Source organism: Cyclospora cayetanensis, unplaced genomic scaffold, assembly GCF_002999335.1.
Source record: "Cyclospora cayetanensis isolate NF1_C8 unplaced genomic scaffold, CcayRef3 CcayRef3_contig_112, whole genome shotgun sequence".
Lineage (NCBI taxonomy): Eukaryota > Apicomplexa > Conoidasida > Eucoccidiorida > Eimeriidae > Cyclospora > Cyclospora cayetanensis.
In genome coordinates this window covers 10,238-34,137 of record NW_020312051.1, presented here as the reverse complement: position 1 = coordinate 34,137, position 23,900 = coordinate 10,238, and the positions used below count along the sequence as shown (strand labels likewise).

General features: G+C 49.3%; 4 protein-coding genes across 4 annotated transcripts; 2 read left to right on the top strand and 2 right to left on the bottom strand.

Annotated features, from left to right (window-relative positions):
- Positions 1-2,259: 2,259 nt before the first annotated feature.
- LOC34621896 lies at positions 2,260-8,082 on the top strand. Its single transcript, XM_026335235.1, has 13 exons — positions 2,260-2,401; positions 4,988-5,127; positions 5,329-5,522; positions 5,735-6,125; positions 6,347-6,398; positions 6,505-6,574; positions 6,786-6,825; positions 6,915-6,979; positions 7,270-7,330; positions 7,495-7,573; positions 7,703-7,741; positions 7,884-7,950; positions 8,043-8,082. The coding sequence occupies exons 1-13, from the start codon at positions 2,260-2,262 to the stop codon at positions 8,080-8,082; spliced, it is 1,380 nt and encodes a 459-aa protein (XP_026191020.1).
- A 306-nt stretch (positions 8,083-8,388) lies between these two features.
- LOC34621895 (mitochondrial import inner membrane translocase subunit TIM22-4) lies at positions 8,389-9,853 on the bottom strand. Its single transcript, XM_026335225.1, has 4 exons — positions 9,574-9,853; positions 9,251-9,429; positions 8,892-8,964; positions 8,389-8,483 (listed from the first exon to the last, which is right to left on the bottom strand). Exons 1-4 carry the CDS (start codon positions 9,851-9,853, stop codon positions 8,389-8,391), a joined length of 627 nt encoding a protein of 208 aa, XP_026191010.1.
- Positions 9,854-10,499: 646 nt separating this feature from the next.
- Positions 10,500-14,548, top strand: LOC34621894. Its single transcript, XM_026335216.1, is given in 8 exon segments — positions 10,500-12,000; positions 12,148-12,339; positions 12,490-13,085; positions 13,226-13,591; positions 13,792-13,922; positions 14,085-14,172; positions 14,274-14,329; positions 14,503-14,548. Coding segments are annotated over 8 exon segments (2,976 nt in total).
- Positions 14,549-18,603: 4,055 nt separating this feature from the next.
- LOC34621893 lies at positions 18,604-21,931 on the bottom strand. Its single transcript, XM_026335207.1, has 10 exons — positions 21,305-21,931; positions 20,965-21,214; positions 20,619-20,766; positions 20,291-20,383; positions 19,968-20,122; positions 19,719-19,821; positions 19,362-19,434; positions 19,197-19,283; positions 18,907-18,956; positions 18,604-18,721 (listed from the first exon to the last, which is right to left on the bottom strand). The coding sequence occupies exons 1-10, from the start codon at positions 21,929-21,931 to the stop codon at positions 18,604-18,606; spliced, it is 1,704 nt and encodes a 567-aa protein (XP_026190992.1).
- Between the last annotated feature and the right edge of the window lie 1,969 nt (positions 21,932-23,900).

The window sequence follows — 23,900 nt, the reverse complement described above, 5'->3', positions numbered from 1 at the left end:
CTCATACTGTTGTGCGAAGTGGGGCTAACAAAGACCAGAAAGGAGACACACTCGCGGTATCAAGCGAACCCACACAAGATGCACGCAATAACAGGTGCGTTCATCTGTACGGAAGGCGTTGCTGGACTGTCCAGCGCTCTTGGCAGTCTCGCAACGCCTTCCTTGGTAGTGTCGCATGTGCATCGCATGAGTATGGAGTGTGGTGCGACTGTGATCCTCCGCACTCCTCACGGTAACTGCGCGGTTTGTTGAGCTAACCGTGCCCTTCAGTCACCTACCGAATAAAGGAGCTCATGCAAGAGCTGCTCGAGTAAGAAGTGGGATGCTCCATTTGAATAAATCGTGCGCATTTGAGGCGGCAAGCAGCCAACACATTACTCCATAATTACTTGCACATGCACTAGGGGCACAACCACGACATTTAAACTTAATTTTCAAAATCGATAACTTAATTTTGCTGCTGCTTAACGGGGCATGCACTGATGCACTGACATCCGTGAAGCCGCTGGAGATCAGCGCGGACCATGTGGCATGTCGACGGCTCTGGGTTGTATTCTGGAACCTTCGAAGCCCCAACACATTGCGAAATGTGTATACTACAGCACAGCCCGCGATATACACCTTTTGTTGTCACCAGGCTCGTTGAAGAACCCTGTCGAAGCGAATTTGGTCCGTAAAGAGTAAAACCGCTGCGCTTGAGCCTCGCAACATGGAGCGCCAGCAGAATTCTTGGACTTACACTACAAAACATGCTGGCGTGAGGAAGACACCTTGCACCGAGATAGGGCCTGAAATTACTCTATGTTGATACACGAGTTGTGGGTAAGTATGTGCACAAATTACCAACCCTTACATGGACAGCTGCATCAAAGGCCATGTACTGTGCAAGGCTCTTTGAAACACTGCACGGAGCTTAACGCCAATTCTTCAAGCCTGACAATGCAAATACGGAAAATTGTATTCCCCTTTCCCCGTCAACTACGATCTCCAATACGCAAATTCACAGGGGGCGCGCAGAAGCGCAAATCGCAAATATCACCTTTGGGTGTGCTCCAGCTAAAAAATTAATGCTCTATTCGTATAACGGTTTATATCTGTGGGCCATCACCTGCCCATATTTAAACGTAAAAAGCAGGGAACATGTACGAGGCATCCGTTGCTCATAATCACAGTTGGAAACCACTTAACAGTCCCAGATTTACACGTGTTGACGAGTGTGAGGGCTGCGCCACGCACCTCTCAACTTACGCATAATCTTCCCCTGACTTGCCGCAGGGCCAGAAGAATATCATTACCTTTGGTGCGAAGAAAACGTTTGCACGTGTTTTGATCAATAAAAGTAGTACAGCAGTTTCCTTTCCAGCAATTCAACAGAGTACCTTTAGTGCGCTCAATTTAAAATTGTTATGGAATGGTGCTCTCTACATTCCTCAAACTGGCTTTAGTCCTACTGTGTGTGTTGAATTAATTGAGATGGTCTGCATGTGAATGGAGAACTCTTCTGGAGCAGGGAAGGGTCGCTCCAAATTTCAAGCTGTGCATGTATGCTTTCTGTGCCAGATAAGATGGTGCTATTAGTGTAAAAGAGCAATAGGTTGTCACTTGCTTGCAGAAAGAAATAAAGAAGTAATTTGCCCGTACGAAGCGCATCAATGTTACCCCTATACCGACGTAAGTTCTCATTCAGTGAGATTGCTATTGGACAAATGTTTCCAATTCAGAAAAGAGCGGTACACACAATGTAATCAGAAAAGGTCTGCTCCATACGCCATCCCTGTGCGGGCTAGATATAAAATTGTTATAGATGTACTTTTTAAAGGGTTATCCAAATTGTGTACCAACTGGATAGAGCGTTGATGGTGCACGTAAGTGCACGCACACTTGCAAGGTAGATCCTCTGCATAGTCATGCATACAATCATTGAAAAGCGAGGATATACAGAATGTACACACATTGCACGCCCAAATATTTCTGGGCTAGGATTCCAGAAGGGCGTCTGAACGGTGACCTAGTTAGTAAAGTAATGACGGCTTGGTATGTATCGTCTACAGTATGCACTAGAATTACATCAAGGCCTGCATGCCCAAAGAAGCCATACGCATTTGAAATAAGCATGGCTCGCTGAGTTTTCATGCTCAAACAAATGCATGTTTGATTTCAGTGCTTGCTTTTTGCTAACTAGAAGTACACCAAGTAACATAATTTATCACAGTATTGTACTAGTCCATGAGAACCTCCTACGGTGGTTGGTCAAACAAAATGCAGTGCTTGGAAAAAAGGAGTAGCTACAAAGCTGGAGGATTCCTGAAGGGTGAATGCCACAATGGGATATCGTCAGTGGAAATACCGAATGGAGGTTTCCACGATTTCATGTTTTCTCAATCTTTAGATCCTCCTGATCGTCCATTGTTTTGCTGCTGGCCTGATTCCTTTCCAAAGCTCGCCCAACTGAGGTATCAAGCGTTAAATTGATCACAGAATCATGTCTCAACTACTCAGATAGCTATGGAAAAAAGCCGCACGACATGAGCAAATTTAAACAACCGAGGTAATGCAATTCGTCAAACTAATGCATAGGCATAACTTGGGAGTAGTGCCTAGTCGCCACCAATAATTCCCTATCAAACTAGTGGTGTCCCGAATTGAGACCCTTCAGCCATTTTCTGGTGGAAATGTGTAAAGAATCTTTCAAGCAGTAAAGCATAAGTAAACCTATTATCTTGGTCTGGAAGGGGCTGATAACGGGCATTGCATGTAGTGCTCTCGATTCATCTTGGACCCTAAACCTCACTTTAGCTCAACACTACCCTTCAGCAGAAGAAACATCCTACGCTGACTGGCACAAATGATGTGAACGCATCAGCTGGTACAAGATAGTAGACACCTCTTATGCCCTGCAAAATTCTGCGTAGAGCAAGCTTCGAAGGGGACTTAGAAACTCCATGTATGACGGACAAATAAGAAGTTGATACACTTGCAAGGAAGCCTATGCAATATGATGTATATCTTTTGGGAATGTGGGCACTGGTACCAGCAACAGATCCTTTTGTCTGAAGCATTGTGTAAAGATTAATGCGTAGAGTAAAACGTAATCCAGCTGCAAAAATTATGTACAAGAAGATCGAACAGGAGCGGCAAGAGGCAGGCCCGCCAAATTACACGCGAAGGAAGGCACCGGGGCTTCTTAGAAAGGAATCGCTCGGGCACTCAGCTTTTTTGGAACGAAAAATTAGTCCGATAGAGTACAAATGATGACTTCGGAATTAACTTTCCTACTCGGCGATCACCTGTGTACACACTAAGGTCAGTGACAATTTCCATGGAATCATTCTATGTTGTGAGAGCCCAAGAATGCAACAATCAAGTACTTGTAAATTTCTATAGAGCCTCTTTAGTGTTATGTACAAAAGGAACAAAACGCAGAGCGGGTGCTATGTCAATGGTCTACTGGGCTTAACCAGGAGAGCAACAACATCAGCGCTTTTTCATGACAGCTTTTGATCAGGATATATGAGAGGTAGGCAAGAGAAGCCATTGTACTCTACTTACGCTGAAATAAATTTTCTGGCTTTCAGATGGACCAAGAATGACCCACTTAGTCGAAAGAATAAGCTGGGCTTTATATCATAGAAAGTGGAGAAAAGGCCAGGAGGGCGCCTTCAAATCAATGCAGAAGCGAGGCTTGAGAATCCCATGGAATCAAATTGTTTTAATCTGTGTATGTGTGTAGGCTAGCTAAGCGTACAACAAAATGCTGGAAGCTTTCGGCTGGGAGGACCTTGGAGGATATGCACGTGTTTTGGCAGTGTTGCTATCCCGTGGACACCATATCAGAAGCGAGAATTATGCAATGTGAGCCACGCCTATTGGGAGCCCTCAGGGACTGAGATGAAGATTGATCATTAATGCCGTGCTCTCTTCGTGGCTCAAGAATTGGCAATTTTTAGGTTCCCTAGATCGCAATAAAACACAAGTTGACGTGCTATGGAAAATGAGAGCATTCTAAACTGATGTAAAAGGGTGAAAGTGTTGGGGATCCTGGCCTGGTGTTACGGCTCTGCAGAAATCTGCTTACTGCTATTGAAATGGGGGTTTTTCAGATACTTTGGGAGAGTAACTGTCAGGCCGTTTATATTCCCCAGACTACCTCCCAAGCGTACAAAGACCCACCCAAACTCATAGGAAAATTAATTTCCCCGTATTAAGGAGTCCTGGCGGCGTTCCGCTTATCCAGACCTACGCATTGCCGCCGTGCTGCGCAAGAGCGAACTCACTAGGGGATCTGAAGTCAAGCTTGGCGCGCCACCTGAAACTCCAGTAGTTTATTATACTTGATTTGGGACGTATGAATTCTTGGGAAATATTTCACTCGAGAAGTGGTAAGTGTGCTTCCGCACAGATCTGCCCTTCCTGCGGGCCCAAGGTACCTCTAGGCTTCCGGGGCACAGGACGGCGTCTTGAGGATGCCACGATATACTGAGAACTGCTTACATCAAGCTCAACAAAGCATTCACTACTTGCTTCCTTCCCCAGGTTAGTCATTATCCTTCTGTGGCCCTTAGGCTCCCCTGGTGCTTCCGTCTTTCGTTCGCCAAGTCCCCTGCAATATGTAGGGCCCCAAGGAGGCCCCTTGCTGCCTCTAGCCTTTGCGCTTCAGACCGTTAATGCAGCATTACATTCAAATCTGTCCTTTTCATGGTACTTTCCATACGAAACCACTGAGCGTACTGCGAACCGCACTACTTCCGTCCTTCTATACATATACAACCCCACAAGGGGCCCCGAGGCCTTTATTTGAAGTCTCCGGGCATGCTGTTCTACAAGAGCGCTGCCGCCCTCCGTGGCGGTGCCTCCGTTCGTTCACGGCTCTCTTCTTTCGACCCTTCCCCACTTTTGCAGCTGCAGCAGCCGCAGCAGCCCCAGTCGTCGTTGCACCAAAACCGGTGGCAACAAAAATCACGAGCGTCTGAATCTTTCCCCTGTACAGCGCTTCACCAGACACGTAGAATATCTTGGCAGAACCCCTTCGCCCCTCCGACATTGCCGCACGAATCCTCCCTGGCTCTTCCCAGATCGTCGCGTTGCATCGCGTTCCAACCCCAGAGAAAGGTCGTTGGACACCGCCTCGTATGCCATACTCCAAAGCACCTTTTGCTAAGCCCCGACTTTTGTAAACTTGTAATCCTCCTCTTTCTGTTGGCGTGCAGATACTTGCATCCCATTGTGTGTAACGCTAAATTATAGCCGCAAACGCTGAACTAGAAGCGACACTAGCGCTCTCCTCTTTACTGAGACCTCATGCACGGGGTGTCCCCACGATTGTGACAGGAAATTATTTCTGGAAAGCATAGGCGGAGGCGGCTTTTGCCCCCCAAAATTCCGCTGCACCCTTCTGTGGCAGCGGCAGCAGTAGCAGCAGAGCGCGTAGCTCCAGGGGTGTCAGCTCCTGCGGCACCTCAGCAAGACCTTACACTTTTCGAGGCTTACAGAGACCTCCAGCTGAGATGGAAGCGAACAACCAGGCAAGGAAATACGGCAGAGCCGCCAAGCCTTCGTAGTCAGCCCCCCAGAACACAGGTTTTCAGGGTATACCCTGTTAAGGACTGAAGCGAATGACAGCACGTTTTTTCAGTCCATCATTTACAACAACTTCGCCTATCAAGCCTAGGTACGCTGTCGCTATGCTAAGAAGTAGCGTAAAGGATCGAGGGTGCCATGCATTGCACTGTGTCAGGCAGTCTCGGAAGAAATTCAGCATTGCAAGGAAGTGGAGGCAGCACTTGGCGAACTGTCCGGAGCCTCAACCTACATGGCTCCTCTTCCTCCATCCACAGATGGGTGGGCGTCAGTCCGGCGGGAGCAAAAAAGGATCAAAACCTCAGCAACAAACCTTGGAACGACCGCTTGAGGATCAGCAAAGCGAGCAAGAGCACACTATAAGCCAGCAAAATTCTCAGCAGCCCCTTAATTGCCCAGAAAAGCACCAGGAGCCAACAGCAGTTGATTTTGTGGGAGGATTCCGGAGGCTGGAAATGGCACATGGGCAGAGGCCACCATTCAGCCTTTCCTACGACCCCAATGAAATTTTTTGTGTGTTTAAAAGCAGCGTTTCTGCCCAGCATAAGGCAAGTCGTCAACCCTTTAGATCATATTTGTGTTCTTGCGCGAGCAAACAGAGTAGCAACCAAAGCCAGTTGGGTTGGAATGGCGGGTGCAGTCCCAGCAAAGGCAACGAGCAAGCGCACCGAAGGTTGCTCCGGATTCGGGAGCTTTATTTTGCTTGGTGTCCTAAAAGCCTCTAATCCTAAGTTTAAGAGTGCGCTTTGGAGGCATGTGGGTTATGCAGGTAACTGTAGGAGACCTCGTTCAGACTGAAAAGCTTCACAGGAAACAGGCGGGTATGTGCATTGTGAGTTCCACTCCTGTAGCTCGCATAAGCAAACTCGAAGCCACATAAGACGCTACTTAGCCAGAGATTTCTTGCTTTTTCGGTTGTGCACGCAGGAGATAAAGTCGTCTTTGGGACGGTCCTACTCGCCGGCACACGCGAGTGGACGCTTCTCGGAAAGCCAACGTCCGATTACTACCCTTTTAAGTGCATTCGTTGAGGCGCAATGCTTTTGCCATGTTCCGAGCAGCCTCAAGGATGTACCATAGTTCAATTCCGTGTCGAAAACTCGCCTGCCCAAGCTTGTGCAACAGCCCCCCTTAAACTCGGGAGGCAAAGTAAATTTTTTCATGGTTTGGAGCAGGCAGGTTTTTGCATGACTGATTTTGTACTGCAGGATTCCATTTGCGCGAGTGAAAGGCGTCATTGAGCAACAGGTTGGTTTTCTGCCTTTAGCAGCAACGAGGGGGCGGACCACTGTGCACCGACAAATTTCTGGTTCCAAACTGTAAGACGTGTGGTTCAGACGCTGGCGGGTGAGACTTTGAGCTTCCGTTATAAGAAGACACGGAGATCCTCTCGTTTTCTCAGGCAAGCCAAACAGTGCACAAGCATCAAAGAATTAGTGAGAGGGTTGCAAAACTGCGGTAGTAAATGGCTACGAGTTGCTAAGAATCGCGGTACAGATGAGTTACAACCGAGGAATTTAACGACGGGGGGTCCGACGGGGTTTCTCCGCGAACCTCGGGGTTCCCTTTGCAGCAAGCCCATTTACGGGACAGCGTGCCTGGGGAGAAAAAGCATCGTGAAGGGGCGAGTCATCTTTTGCTTTCCTCCTTAATGTATGCTCTAACTCCCGTATTGATTGGTTTTGCGCCCAGAATTCGTCACTGGGTAACTCTGATACGGATTGAGGCGATCGAAGTCGACGCACAAATGAAGGTCTGCTTCAAGAAACTATTGAGGATTGTTCATAGTCGGCCTACAACCCGTTTCTTGATTCCTTCAGTGCGAGAATGCTCCCCAATATCCATTTTACATCAGACAAGAGCCTAAGATCTGTGCAAATGCTCCTGCGTCCCGCATTTAATCTGTATCTGCTGCAGGAAGATCCGGCACCAGAGCCTCCCAAGCGTTTGCTGGACCTTTGGGCAAATCGCTGGCTATATCCAGAGGAACTCCATGGTACGGGATATATATCTAAGGCCACCTTTTTGTATATTTTTTGTCAAACACTCACTTAAAGACCTTATAGACCCTATGATCCTACCATCGTACACTTGGGCTGATTGCGGCGTGGCACGGGCTCTGCAGGGATCAAAACGGACGCCGATGGCAAGCCTCTAGCAGAAAGTGAGCAGCTTCAGCAGTAGCCGCGAGAGAAACACTAACTGTGGCTACAGCAGCAATCACAGCGTCAGTTGCAGGGTAGCAACGACTGTTGAAGCGACCACTAGTACAACCGGTCTGTGTTCATCTGATGCATTTTGTGCAGGTGTTTATGACGGAGCTGAACACCAGCAAGGAACCTTTCACCGCCGGGGCTTGACAGCCAGCTACAGGTTTGCACTGCTCCCTCTCATGAATATTGGCGCCGCTGCTGGCGTGGGTAGTGCTAAACTTCATGCGACTAAGGCGTGGTGTGGATTTCCAGGTGGCTGCCCGACCCGCAAGCAACGCACTGGAAGCGCTGAGGCGCCTCCTCCGATTGAAATGTGGCAGACTCGACTTTGTCTGGGAGGGCGGCAGCGAACGGGGCGAACGGTCTGTTACGCAAAAGCTGTAGCGTCAATATGGAACAAACCCCCCAACGGAGTGGTTGAAAAGGTGGTTTGCGGCGTGGGCGTACACGATCCTCAAAGTGGAATACAGGAATGTATTCAAATAAGCAGGTTTGCAGGTAACTTGCCCCTACAAGTCCAGAACCAGTGAACATTCATCCGTGCTGCTGCTGCGGGTTCTGGCGTTATGCTGTCCAAGGCCGCTGCGCCTGTTCGCGCTTATGAGTCGAAACCAGCAAATGGCTGAAGTAGCTCCATAATAACCGCAAAGGCTCCAAACCCCAGGCTGCCGCCAATCATTGCCCTGGGTCCGCCTGTGGTAAATGGACACAGATAGACAGTTCACTGTTCAAAAACTTTCATAATACGGGTCAGCGATACATAGAGCTGTAGGTGCTCGGGCAAGCACAAGCCAAATGTACATTTGCATACGGAGATACAGGGAGATTCCGCAGCGGCCATATTATTTCGAGAATGCGGCCGCCAGTACATATCTATAACAAAATAGGAGTAGCAGAGTAGGTCGTATCACGGGAAGTGCTCCTTTGAACTGTAGCACAAGACGCTAGGAGGCATCTACGCGAGAGCACAAAGCAACAAACGTGCCGAAGAGCGAAGAGCGGTTGGAGGGGATATCTGGTGGTAGGAACATAATGAGCCGCCCCCATACAAAACCATGTGTCCCAACACAAAACGGCAACGCAAAAGTATTCAGGGCTTACCTTTGATTGCCAGTAAGGCGCCAGTGAGGCAACCACCATAAACAGCTCCTCGCAGGTCATGAGTTGCTCTTCCCTGTGGCCAAAAAGAGAGGCGCAGAGGGAAGCGCTTCTCACTAAGCAGTTGAGGCTGGAGGATAAGAACTAAGCGAAGGTAGTGCACACGAAAGCGGCGAGACTGGCTAGGGGATGGGAGAAAGTAGACACCACTACGCAGATTCCAGACACACAGTACTGGGTAAGCAAAGAAAATGCTCCAGAAATTTCATGAAAGCATAGCCTTCCCAGTAATGGAGCTTAAGCTGTCTAAAGCGGATATAAGGGTCCTGCCCAGCGCTACATGTGCTTGATAGATATCGCACTTTGTCGATGATACATTCGCAAAAAGAAAACAAAGCCCCGATCTTTGCAAAGTTCTTCGCTGTTGAAGCCACCTCTGGAACAAAGGACTTGTACTGCTCCCGCAGTTGTGCCCTAAATCCCAGAGTGGTATCGACATCGACAGGTTTCATCGTGAAGAAGAAGGCGCCAAAAAGAATACCTGAGGATACCAGACATATCAGGCTATTTGGAGTGTGTAGGGCGTACAACGGGACCGGTGAAATACGATATACGTACAAATGGCTTAAGCGGAACCAGGGGGTCCTACACTTGCAAACCGTAACCCTAGAGGATTAAGACCCACCAAGAAGTCCCCCTCCAACCCCCATAGTTGCTGCTCTAACGAGACATCCATCGTTAAGAAAGCGCTCGACTGCCCTCTGGGCCCTTAGTTGTTGTATGGCCTCTCTCCGCTCCGCTTCCCCCTTTGTATCAAGAAGGCACAAGCTCCGATAGCGAGGCATAAGAAACACCGACATTGGGTGTCCATACACCTCAGTTGGCATGGCATCCTCCCGGGAGCCGTTCCCCGTCGAGTCTGGGACCCATGGGCTATTGGGGTTACCTCCTGAAGTCTCAGACATAGGGGCGAACTTTTTTGTGAGGCGAAGTGCGCAAATAGGCAGGGTTACTTCGCGAATGAGGCATGGGATCCTGCTGATGGGAGCACGAGATTTGCTTGCTTGCTCTGGGAACGCAGGAGAAGCCAAAGAGAACGCCAGGTCAGATGAATACCTCTCTCAGAAGGCGCTGTCCAGCAAAAATACGAACACCAGGAGACGTCCTAAGCGTAAGCTTTTTAAATCTACCCAGTAAGTCAAAATAGGTGAAGATATTTCCTCTTCATGAGTTAGAAGCCATCTGTTCAGTAGAGAGACCTTGGAGGCCCCGTAGGAGGGGCCCCGTAACCAGACCCCCCGAGTGACGCCTACGAGACGCCTCGAGGCACCTGGAGGTTATCTAAAGTAAATTAGGGCAGGTAACACTTCGGGCTCGCATGTTGCATCAGAGTCCTCCGCTTATTGCGCGACTGAGTTTTAAATTGAGCGCGAAGCTCACAGCGTGGTGTGTGTAGGCGACACTGGACCGCCCGCTATGAGCTTCGTAGCAGCTGCTGCAGCAGAAGGAACAAGAACAGCAGCACGGAACCGTTATGTATGAGCGTGTCTAGTCCACAGAAGGCGCTTCTAGGAGATGTGGGCTGTGCTTAGAACTGGTGGAGCTCAATAAATGGAGCTTCCTGAGGGTGCAGAAAGCGAAGCGGCTGCGGCTGCCGATGCCGTCGCAGACTCGTCACTCAGGTGGTGGCAGCAGCAGCAACTGCCGCTTCTGGCGTCAGTGGAACGCTCCGGTGTGGTTTTGATACTCGGGGGTGCAGATGGCTCTGCTGCACCCCGTTGCTCCGTTCTTCTCCCGTTGCTGCTGCTGCAACATGAATGGGCGCCTCAGCAGTCCTTACAGCAGCAGCACATCATTGTGGCTCTGGAAACGTCAGCTGCAGTAGATTCTGCGGCAGCGGCAGCCAGGGCCTGGGGCGCAAACTGTTATGCTTCCTGCATCCATACAACCAAGGGTAGCACCCGCAGCAGAACCCCTCCAAGAGTCATATACCTCACAACCCGGCAGCTGTTCCAGCGACTTTTGCAACAGCCGCTGCTCCCTGGATGCTGCATCGCTGCCCTTGAGGTGTCTCTGCTGCACGGATTTAGCACCGAGTTGCTACTTCCTCTGCTGCGCAAGGTAAGGCAAAGAAGGCCGACACTTCGGCTGCTGCTGCTGCTTCCCCCTGCTTCAATACAGCCGCAGTGGGCCCTTCAACTGGGCGAGTTTTTTGCTGATACTAAAGATGCGGCAGCACCAGAGGCTGCTGCAGTGTCGCCACGGGGTGCACTGGAGGTCCTCCGCGCTGCAGTGCTTCGGCAGCAACAACTGCTGATGCGTCTTCTGCAACCAAAGAGTAAGCGGTGGGATGTAAAGGTAGCGCAGCGGAGTGCCACGCGGGAGGATGAACAGGCGCAGAGGCAGCGTAGCTCATCTGTTTCAGAGGTGCAGGAGACGGCAGCTCCATCAGAAGTACCCGAGGTGCCTGACCCCATTGAATGTATGAGCAGCAGCACCAGCAGAAGGAGCAGCATCTCCTGTCTTTCGTCGGATGATGTTATAGTACTGGGAATTTCGGAGGGCCAGGAAAGAAGCGCCAGTGGGGGCCCTTCAAAGCGGAAGAAGGTAAAAACCAAAGAGAAGCGGCGGCTCCAACAACGCTTGCGGAAGGTACGACGGAAGCTTCAGAGGATAGACAGCAGCAACAGCATTGACAGTAAGAGCGCCTTAGGGCTCCTACAGGGAGGCGCATCGTGGGGACTCGCTGATACACAAGCATCCCCCAAGGCACCCCCACGGTTCGCCAACGACACGTCACATGCATTACGTCCCCCCTCAGTCAGCAGAAGTGACGTGGCAGAATCAGAAGGAGAAGCAGAAGCAACTGCGGTAGCAGAAGCAACAGCAGGAGTACCTGCAGAGCCGACGCCGTCCTCTTTGGCTGCCAGCAACAAAGGTTTGCATGAGCCACCGCTTTTGCAGCCAGGGGCCCCATCAGAAGCGGTTTCGCTGGCTTATGGCGCCGAATCCTCCGTTAGCATGATTGGATTCTCGCCACCAACGCACCGCGTCGCTGTTCGCTACCTCAAGAAGGCTACACCAAATTTTGTTAGGGCGGCCGCCTCTTTGGGTGAGTGACTGCTAGGTCCTGTTACTGCTGTTGCTCATCTGTCTGACCTTCTGGTTCTTCGCTCGCGCTGCTGGTAAGACGCAGCGTAAAGAAGTATGGCTGTGCTTGGAGCTGCTTCCGCAGTTGCTCTTGCAACCTGTGCTGCAGTGTCCTCGCTAGTGGCGTCTGCCGCTGGGGCCCCCGGAGGACTGGCCTCTTCTGGCTCAATTTTTGTATTTTTGCCCTCTCCAGAGGACGTTACTTCTCTCACAGAGGCGCTGCAGCGAAACCTGCAATACATGTTACGGAAGCAACAGCCCGAGCACCATCAGCCTGTGGAGATCGTTTGTCTTGCTCAAGGTGCGCCTTATTTGATGCACTCATCATGTATTGGGCTCCCTCCGGCTACTACCGCACTCATGCCACACAGTCCCCCTGCCTGCATGTGCGACCAGTGGTATATACGTGAGGGGATCTTTCAACGCTCAGTTTGATTTCTTTGGCCTACAGATTTGGATCCTCGTCTTCCGCCCCCTTCCTCGAGTCTCCGCATCTTCCTGTCGTCAGCTGCTTTCCCGCCATCCGTCTCGCCTTCTTCACTTTCCGTCGAATTTGTTGTGGACTGCATGTACATTCGAAGATTAGTATTTGACTCCTTTCTTAATCTGAAGCGTTCAGCCAATGTTCCGATCACTAGGGCGCTCGCGGACTTGCGAGCTTCTCTAGCGGGAAGGGGTACAAAAGGGGGGTCTTGCTACAGGCTCTGCACTGCAGCGGCGTTTGCTGCTGCGGCTGCACCTGCTACAGTCGAATCGGCTGCTTGCCCAGTTTCTCATGCGGATGCATGTGGAGAGCTTGACGCCTCAGCCTTCGAAGATATCGCGCCCTTGCTGCTGCAGCTTAAGGCGCTGGGTTTACATGCCCTGCAGCGCCTGCCACAGCTACAGCCACCGCCAACTGCTGTTGTTGTGGACGCAGTGGAGCGCTTGTTCAAGCTTCAGGCAATAGATGATGCGCAGCGTATTACAAAGCCACTTGGGCGCATGATGGCGAGGGGAATCCTCTCCCCTGAGTTAACTCGGCTACTTGTTATCTCTGCAGATCCGGTGCGGCGAGCTGGAGGGGTCCAGGTGCAGCTATCGCAGAAATATCACCGGCAGCTTGCATCTCTGTATTTCAGATGTGTGACGTGACTGATATTAGCAGGAAAGTTGCGAGTAGTCATCAGGTGCTTTTGTGTGCTTAGGCGTTTGGCTGTTCCCAAGAGGCCTCAGCAATTTGCGCCCTTCTCAGTGGGCCACCAGTGTGGCGGCGCTCTGCTTTGGAGGACTGCGGCTCATCCCTTGGGGATTCCTCTAAAGAAGGCCGTAGAACAGTCTCTGCAGCTCGACAGCGGCTGGCACTATGTCGGGCGTTGCTGGGGGCTATTGAAGGAGATCCTCTAACCGCGTTAAATGTCTTTGGCCAGTACTTCGATGTCAAGAAAACAAACGGCGACGCAGCGGCGGCAAGATGGGCAGAGAAATACCTTGTTGACGAGCAAGTCATGCGGCGCGCAGCTAACATGCAACATATGCTCCTACAGTGGTTGCAATTGTCAGGGTTGCCCTGTGTGAGTCCTTTGGCATGCAATAGGCGTCCCTTCTGTCTGCGTAGATGCATTTGAAAATATTGACTGATGCAATTTGATCTAGGAGTAAGCGAATGTTTGGTGTGCATTATCGAGTAAATGTGCATGCAGTCATGGAGCATCCTATTCATAATTTTGTGAGTAAATGGCGAGATCTGCTCCCATGTGCGTTGTCTGTACAGCTCAGTTGTGTGGGAGACTGCGGGCCTGTTCTGCGGGCACTAGCCGCGGCCTTCTGCCTTAATGTGGCACAGCGAACCCACAGACAGATATATCGGCCGTATACGGCGTGAGCAGATCCTCAGGAAGCGCTGCGTTGCGCTGCTTTTCGTATGAAAATTAGGGAGATGTCTGCTGCCTTGCGTAACTTTAGTGGGCATTTCTTCCCAAGGCAACGCCCACTTTGTGTTTTTCGCGCCATATGTATGCTCGTACTGCATTTTTGTGCGTGTCTACGTGCTTTAATTGTCTGCAGCCCGACATCGGCAAGTACGCCGCCTTTTGTTATTCACCCCTCTTCTGTCTTGGCGAATTGCGGACACCCATTTGTAGTATATGGACAGGTACACTGCTTCTTACTTATGTATAAACGGCATCAGCTAGGTTGATAGACTGCTCGCGAATCATTATCATTTTGTTAAGGCCTTTGTTTGTGGGTCCTCAGGCTTTCATGCGGGACGGTTGCGTCTACATGCAACAGGTCACCGCTATCGAGCCAGAGTAGGCTCAATATTGTACACCATCATTGCCTTCCTGAAAACAAGTCATCCTGCTTATCACCATCCGCACCGCCACAAGGACGGATAGACTCCCTGGTTCTGGAATGGGAGACCAGTTTAGGTGTCTGGATTAATAACCAGTCTTCGACGCTAACTGCGCACTGTGTGCTTCAGGTGGCTGCCGCAAGTTGCTGGGCATCTCTTCGCAGTTCCACTGTGAGAAGCGCCTTTATGGGTTGCTCGATTTTCGCCAGAAGTAGTGGACGAAGCTATACTAGGTAGTTACAACTGCGCTTCATGCTCTTAAGCTCTTATTTTACCAATAAAAGTAGGATTCGGTAGTGGTAGTCTCTAGGCTATTCACATTGGGAGGTAATATCCGTGACATAGCTCACGCCCTGTTCGTGTGCTCTAACTTCCTGTGTTAGACTGCGAGCTAGTCGTAGGAGTGGTGAACAGGTGCAGTTCCATGCAGCTCGATCTCCTGAGTCCCTATACCTGTCGGATGAGGAGAGGGGGAGCATCGTTAGAAGAGATTTATTCTATTTTTTCTGAAGGCTTGATAGGCTTCTATTGCCTGAGGTTGTCTCACAGGGACCGATGGAATAGCGCTACAGGGGGCATGCACCAATGTGGAATGGCTACGTTACTATGTGAGTGAACAGTGCCGACAATACATATCCGTAGTTCATACTGCAGATACACTATTCCACATGCAGAGATCGTTGCTCTGGACAAGCTAATAGCTCTGTGCATTGGAGTACATAATAAGTTACTCCCTCTTCTTGTGGTTCTATAGTGTAGAGTGGATCACAGCCCCATATGCGGTATTGATAAAAGCTGATGCTTGTAACCGGATACAGTCCATAGGATCACCCTTCAGACGCAGTGACTCCATTTTTACGTTAGCAGCGCGATAAGCAGTACATCCAATCTAGGTGGAGTTTAAATGAGGCAGTTACGCAGCCAGTTTATATTCCTCCACTCTGCCAATAGATGGTGCTCGAGAGGTATAAAATTTTGTTAGTGTGTTGTGTAGGTAGCCCAGGGATCACCATCCATGAGCAATGTGGATCATTCAAAATATTCAAGCTATATGGATGTTTCTGACTTCTCTGTAAAATGCAGTGGTCACCTGCCAAACTCTGGCATGTTCGGGAACCCAGAAACGTACCAGGGTACTGGGAGAATCAATTCGGGCAGAATATCAGAGGCATAAAAAGAAAGATGCAATGCCGGTGCGACGCATACACTTTTAAATAGTTCATCCAGTCAAAGACTGACGGACCAGCACTCCACGCTGAGCCCTCAAAAATCAGCCAGAAACACCCTATTTGTTTACTAAGAAGTTACAGTATAAATGTGGATCCCTTTCCACAATGATCTTCCCCTGCTCTCCAGAGCCAGTTGCTGCTTGGCCTTGAACAAGCTATCAGAAAAATCGCTTTTGCATATCTGGCATTAGATTCTACATACTCTACTCATTATCCTCTCGCCACGCTCCTTCTTGAGTTACGTTAGGGGCTTGTCGCACGCTAGTGAAGGCCCGAGCGAACCTAAACTGTCGTGACAACAGCAAGTTCGACCCCCCGCATTTTTAAAGACGTTTTATCAGCTCTTCTTGCTGTGGCCTTGCACACTTCGGTTTCGTTTCGACCATCGAATGAGTACTTTGCATTCTCTTGGACATTCCCTTCCCCGGGTTACCGCGAATTAATTGCACCCTCCCAAAGTCGAAATTCCATGATGCTTTGGTTTGAAACTAGATTGTTCTTCACTTCTAGCCTAAGTGAAAGTGGATGGTGACTTTGACAGTGGACGTGCATGGCCAGACACTTTGTGTACCAACTTGAGCAGATGGCGGCGCTCTACGCCAGGTCCTGGGTATCAACGAAATTGCTGCCTGTCGTAATACTGCATTTTAGAGAGTTCACATGATTCAAGCCTTTAAAAGCTGCCAGAATGCTAAATTTTTGCTCAAGGAAGCCCAATATGACATCAGCATGGTACAAAGATTTGCAGAACACTGGCATGCCAGTCATTCCCTGCTTGCACTCCAGCATGTTGACTCCGTAGTGGTGCCCGCAATGTACGAAAGTGATGGTGTGTTGTTCGCAGCACCAAACATAACACGAACTAGTGAATCACACATGAGAAGGCATGCAAAGCAATAAATTTTCGATTGATTGGCTGGTCCTTCTCTCAGGCAGCACCTTCGTCAAAGCAACTGCCTGGCGAAACAAGCGAATAACGCACATTTTACGAGAAAATTGGCACACGTAGGGTCGCCAAAATCCAAGAAACATTCTTATTTCCTCGAACGCATGCACGAAAAATGATCCGAGAAAGACATTTCACCGTCCAATAATTCTGGAACGCGTGTGGCAAGCCTAGCGTACGTTTCCAGCCTCAATCTCCGCAGGGAACCCATGAACATCATGCAACACAAACCTGCCAGAAGTTCATTCAATAATTTCTCAAAGGCGCTTCTCCTTCCTCTGCTAACCCCCCTCAGAGTTCTGACATGAGGGGATAGGGAGAGCTAGGATGCACGCTGTTGCGCCCCTTGGGCAATGAGACCAATCACCACTGTTCACACAGAGCATTTAGCGCATACGCACACAACGTTGCGTCTTACTACATCGAGAAGGCGCTACTCTGCAATTACTTATTTATACGAACAGGCAAGCCAACTACTCGACTTTTTAAATCGATTCTTGGATGTAACTCGAGTAGTAGAACATGCCAGGGTGTGGGCTAGTCCACCCCAACAGGGTTCACAAATCATGAAGAACTGATCACTCCTTGCCCAGCATTGCAAATGTTAGCCCACCCAACCTTTTTAAGGCCCTCAAATGTATTGTAAGCCATCAGGCCATGAAAAATTAGCCGCAAAACACACTGATAAGCCCAAAAGGAACCAAGCGCTAAAAAGGTCCAGCCGATCACAGACATGGCGCACAGCAAAAGAGGAACCAGGACGCGTTCGTGGCAATTTGTTGCCTGTACAACAAACTGCTGTATGCACACAAATGTGGTCAAAATCAGATCCAGCTGGTGCGTATCCAACGTGGCAGCGGAGAACATTGCGACGTTCGAAGGCAAGACTGACCCCTACAATTGTAGGGTCCTGCTGTGAAAAGCAATGTTGCTGCAAGGAGTGGAATAACCACCAATGTTATTCCAACGCGAAATAACTTCCCCCACATGCTCAACGAAATTGAAGGGGCCCCTGAAACGCTCAGCATATTAGGAGTCTAAAAGCTTTATCTGTTGCGCACCGAGAATTTATTCCTGCGGGAGACATACAGCAGCAGCTTCCTGCACACACTCCGCAGGAGACTGTAATAATTGAAGTATCGGGCTGCGTTCTATTTGTCCCGGTTCAGCCGTATCTAGCGGGGACCCAAATGTTACAGCGTGGCCCCACATGTGTATGCGGTAGTTCCCCAGCGCTTTGATTTTCTTTTAAAACGGGAAAAAAAAGCATTTTACACGCTTGCATATCCTAGCAAAATACGCTAAACTATGCAGTCTGCAGAAGAATTTCCACGACGCCCATGGAAAACTCCTTTACATGCCCAATGGACAAAGCAGTACACGAATCCACTGATTGCGGATCACTCTAATGACAGCAAAACTCGATGTGGTTACGTGATGACCCCTACAGTGAGAAGGGCTGGAAAAAATTTCGCGCCATAGCCCGAAAAGGATGCGTATCGCACTATTCATCCCTTCTTGCAGCACTAAATAAACCCGAGCCTTGGAGGGTGAAAAGCTCCAAAGCATCAAAGCGCGAAATATGCATTCAAAATGTGCAAGTCAATGCAGTACAGGCAAATGGCTTCCAAACACAAACAGTTGTATCGCCAGCCTTTGCAAACCTGTATTCGTGAGTTTCGCACCAACTGACGGCGCAAATTGCAAGGCAGCAGGTCAGAAGAGCCAGATGCATCCACGTCACCTTTTTCTGCACAATAGAAGTAAGCATACATTAATATGTGCATGCGACACACGACCATTCCCCTTTCAGCTTAATCTAGACTCGAAGTTTCCGCGGGATTTCGCGACGGGACGTTTTCGGCCGAAGAGGCAGGTCTTATTTCAATCTGCAGATAAAACAGCAAACAACAACGGCTTGGGGCTCCACTACACCTCAACGACGCACATTCAAAACGTAGAGGGATATGCGCCCAACTCATTATTCTGCTGTTATCCTTACGAGCATGCGTTCCCCAATGTCAGTGACTACTCTATCGTTACAAGTCCAGTAGCTTAGCAACCCGTGCGGACTTTATAGCGAACTCGCCGGGACGAAAGAAGTCCCCACGAATTGTCGAATGAGAGAATCAGAAAGCCTCCTTGTTCTGCGCTAAGAAAACCGCTAACTTTCCTGCAACGCATTTAACGCCTATTGTGTGTACTGTAAGTGGATACGGCTGCGTGAGAGTTCATGAAAGCGTTACTTGCAGCGCTTGCACGCAGGTGTGTGGCTTGTAAACTTACTGCACTGGTTGCCACATGCCATGAATGAGGGAGAATATTGATAAACTAGACAAAAAGGGATCGTAGACCTACTTGCCAGCCTGATACTTTCGATATTCCACCAAAATTCTCTCATCTCCATTCTGCAGAATGCAACCGAAACGTACAAAACGCTAAGGCACGACCGATACAGTATCATGGTAGGTTAGAGCAGCAAACAATATTACTCAAAATCTGCAAGGAACTAACCTGGGACCTCCAAATGGCGCTGAATCCAATGTCAAAGTCTTCTACTATCCAGACCCACTTCACTAGAGATTTTTGTGGTACCTGAAAAATCCACCGTTAAGAGGAGGAAACACGTAATGCAGCTTTCAATGTACAGGGTCTACGACGACCGCTCTTTCGGGGGGTGGAAAGCATGCCTGTTCACTAAAAGGCAAGTTCTGAAAAATGGTGTGAGACGTGTTCTGTCGTTCACAGGAAGAGAGCCCACAAAAAGGTACAAAAAGCGCTTCGCTTGGGAGAAGTGGCTGCCTGGTGCGTACGCCTTCCACTGCTTGGTTGCATCGCCGCGCCGCCACGTTTAATATCAAACTTCCTGGTCCTAGATCTGTCTCCCTATAGAAAAAACACAATTACAAAGGCTTAACTGTGGGTCACCAGCCCCCGAACTTGCAATATGTCCGTACGAAATCCACAAGCTGCAAGACTTTCAAATTAATCCCGCATGTGCTGAACGGGTTTTTTTTCTTTGCAGAGCACGAGGATTTACTGACGAGATACTATTCATGCAACAGGAACGCTACTGTTATCAAGTGGACAGGCATCATTGTTTCATATCAACAGCAAGTTTGCGTTCATAATTCCAGCAGCACATTATGCAGAAGCATGTGTCACCGTACAGCTGAGGAAAATCGGCTAGCTCAGAGGTGCAACAACCTCCGAGGGACGTAGGCAGTGCATAACTTCCGATATTCTTCACTAGGACTGATTCAGCGTCAGTGCCTGCTAGGCAAACACAGAACAATCGAGACACCACGAATGTACTTTCCATGGAAAGGGCCCCTAGTTAATCTCATGCACTACAAGTTCATCGCGTGCATGGGAAGCAGCACCACGAGCAATGCACCAGTGAACCGCTAGGCACATACCTAACAGGCGAATCTTGTTGATCGTACGCTCCCTGAGCCATCCTCGCATTGCCAACCATAGCGTTGAGAAGGCTCGCGGGGTGTTGATGAAGTACATCGTGTCAATAGATTCTGGATAGTTTTCACTAGCCGTGGCAATTGTTCTCCTCAATAAACTAAAGGAACATACAGGGGGAAAGAAAAGGCAGAAAAACACGCTCTCCAGCTGAGCAGTTGTCCTAAGACCTATTCAATTTAATTACATATTTCGTTACAAATAAAGGCAATATGAGGTGTTGATCAGATGCCCCTTTGCACAGCGAACCCCACTTCTAACTTCGTACTTCAGAGCCCGTCGATTCAAAAGCCGCGTAGAGAGCCCCTGCAAGTCGATTATTGACGTTATGCGAACCATTCGGTTGAATTTGCGGGACAATCTGCAGCAAAGCGACTCAATAGGACAGAAACACAAAATACAGAGCTAATCTCATACAAATCGTACATAACTTGGAAAACTTTCCGTGTTCGAAGGACCCTGAATCCATTATACATTCAAAGCTTCCTCTATCGCTGCGTCAGATATTCTGCTCTGGCATCACTGCAGTCCCTCAGTGATCTTGAGGGAAAAAAATATTGCGGCAGCCTGTTTACAGCAAAGCACAATATACCCACACGTCCAGCAACATGCAGCGGAATTCCAGCATATATGAATGCCATCGAAGAAAATCGTCTTCCGAAACCACTGAGAAGAGGCCGTTCACGTCAAGCAACCCTGCAGAAGCGGAACTCACGTAATACATCGTCACCCTTAGATCAAAGTCTCAGAATTACAAACATGTGAATCGAAATCCTCTCACACTGCAACTGGCCACCTCCCGCCCACGACCCGGTATCGGTAAGCTAGGACTTATGCCTTAATAATGAATTAACGGACAACAATGATCGTCTAGCTCTAGCCTGGCGCATCTGCAGCCCATACACATGTGTAGCCAGTGGTGCTTGACACAGTGCGTCGAACCTGGGCGTTCTATCGAGATTATATTTCCTTGCTTGTCCATAATCACCGCCTCAATAGCTTTTTCACTCATTGCGTGCAGTAAGAAATCACCTTCCCCCGATAAGCTAACAGGTGCCGCTGTTGCATCACAATTGGCGGTGCTCGAAGTATTCACCCCGTTTCGACGCAGCACGGGGTTCGTGGGGAAAAACCGTGTGACGTCGGCATGGCTGGGAGCAGCCTCAGGGTGCATCGGGAGCAGCATTGACTCCTGCGGGCTCAGTATCACAATTAGCAGCCTCAGTAAGACAAAAAAAACATCGGTACAGCCACCAAGGAAACGTGGAAAACCCGAACGTACCACCACTGCCCTTCTCTTCCCGGCACAAATGCCCATTTCTTCTCTCCATCTCATATGGCGACGATAGGCTTCGCTCGCAGCTGGGACGTTGTACTCATAGCCCTGCAAGTAGCGCAGTAGGCGGATGCTCCCACCGAGCTCAGGTACCTCAGGGTACGTATCCTCTGCTGTTGGGCATGCTTGTGGCGACGCTTCTCCTGCCCGCGACATGAAAGAAGCTTCCACTGTATGGTCATTATCTGCATGTACTGACGCCGTCGACGATGTGTTCTCTTTGGCTGGACGACTACAGCTGGGACCTCGGAAACGGTGAATGGATCGAGTTGAGGTGGGGGCCGCACTTTCTGCTCCTGAGCCACTGTTTCTTTCTTGGATCCCCTTGTGATGCTCGTGTCTAATCACCGCCGCATTCGCCGAAAATGCCTTGAATGCCTGAAGCTGCTCAGCTGATGGATTTGTAGCTAAGAAAAAATCAGGCGGCCCCTCCATTAAGCGGAAACCGATTTTACATGGAGTACACCTTTCACGGGGTAAAGTGGATTCTGAGTCATCACTTCGAGAGCTCTTATTCAACATATGTCCATCAGATTCCTTGGGAAAATCTGCCGGAGAGGCCCGGCCTTTCATCTTATCCAGGTGTGAAGTGCTAGCACCTATCTAGATCAGCTCACGACCTTGTACCATCAACTCTCAGTTTTCTCCCCAAGTAGCGCTCAGGGAGAGCACTGGCAGCGCCCTATTGGAGGAAATGAATGGATATGCACCAGCTCTATTATGACTCGGTAAAAGTGTAGCCGATGGCCTCCGGTGCATTTGCAGCATGCGTCGACACAGAAGTGCCAAGCGCATTTGCCGATGCTCCGAGGCACAGATTCCGCTGCTTTTATCGCCGGTCAAATGTGTCCCGCCCCCATGCCGCTTCACCGAGGGCTGCTGAGTGCCTCTTATTCCTGCTGCCCTACGTGCCGCCCCTGCAGTCGACAGGGCTTCAATATGCCGCCGTGCCCGAGAGTCTCAGCACTGGGAGCGCATTCGTCTTCATTAGTCAGTGAAGCTGCCAGTAGTCCGCCATAGAACTTCACTTCTGTGATCTTGCTGCGGTCTGCACAAGCCTCGGTTCCCAGTAACCTCGCAGCGCGTACCACTCAGCACCAAAAAGTCTCCAGTATTTGAACATTATCAGTGCTTCATTAGACGTCAAAATTGTATTGTTTCAAAGGAGAGTGCCACTCATGTGCGAACGGCTGTAGCTAGTGAGTTCGGTGGCTTGGCGGGCCGCAGCCCTTGAGTTGCTTGTGGGGACGGCAATTCTGGGGCTTGTTCATAGCCACTAACCAATAAATGGTGCAAAATGCTATGCTAAAACTGCTCCTAGGATTATGTGATTTCATGGCCGCTAAGTCAGAGGCGTTAGGCAGCAAACAACTAGATGATCTTGCTTACCCTGTGCAAAGGAAAACGCGCGTGGGTAGAGGCTTGTAAGGTTAATGCTCCCGGCAGATGGGTTGCACTATGCCCCGTACTCAGCTAGACCTAAGTTATATCTCCAAATCTCGACGCATTAATAGGGCTGAAGCATAAGCTGCATTACTTCATGCACGAGCCACTGTACACATTTTGTAGTTTCACAGAGTGGCCCAGCTGTGCATCCCTGGCTTAACACGCTCCACGAGATGCCTTTGGAATGGAAAAATGTACAAGAACACACTATAGGAATATACCACGTACATCCACTATTTACAAAGGATAAGCCTGGCCAATGGCCCGCGGTGGAACTGCAGCAATTACTGTTGGTGACCAAAATTTCTAGAAGTAGCGATAGCAGAACCAAACAAGGACACAGCAAGACCTCCAGGGTAATAGTATCGCAGTGAGGATCTCCAGATGAGACAGAGCATAAGTTGAGTGAAAGCGCAAGCATGCACCCATACGCGTAGCTTGACTCTGTTCGATAGCATGCACTATCTCGTATGTTTCGCTACCTTAGTTCCCTTAAAAAAAACCGCGTTTCCAAGGGTGGGCACAATCAGGGAAGCTGCAATGACAACTAGCCAAGAGAATGACATGAAGGCAAGTTGCGCCGAGACTACTTTCTGTGTGTATGAACGCGCATGCCCACACAAGTATAATTCCTAACCCTTTAATACTGAAGTCACAACTGGGCCTTTATGACAAACCTTTTTGCGCCTTGCTGATGCACTGCAACATGCTTTCGGCACTAAAATTGTATTGTCCAGCTTTTATAGTTCTCAAGACGCGAATCACCGCAAATTCATATTCATAAACCATTTTGGCCACCAGATATTAATTGGGTTAATGAAATCCGGTATAATGTGTAGCGGTGTTTCAGCAGAAATACAGACGCTTTTTTGCCCAAAACAAATGGAAAGTGGTTTCGCGCCATTGCACGGCTGCACCTGGCAATGAACCAAGCAAGTCAATTGACAAAAACATTTAAAGCTAAATATTGGAATATAGAGAGAATAGCAGTGTGCAACTCTTCGTCTAAATAGATCATCTCAGGGGGATATCGAAGCGAGCCAAATCTGCATTATACTTCCTTTTGATTCAGCGAAGTTTAAGATGCCAGCAGAAT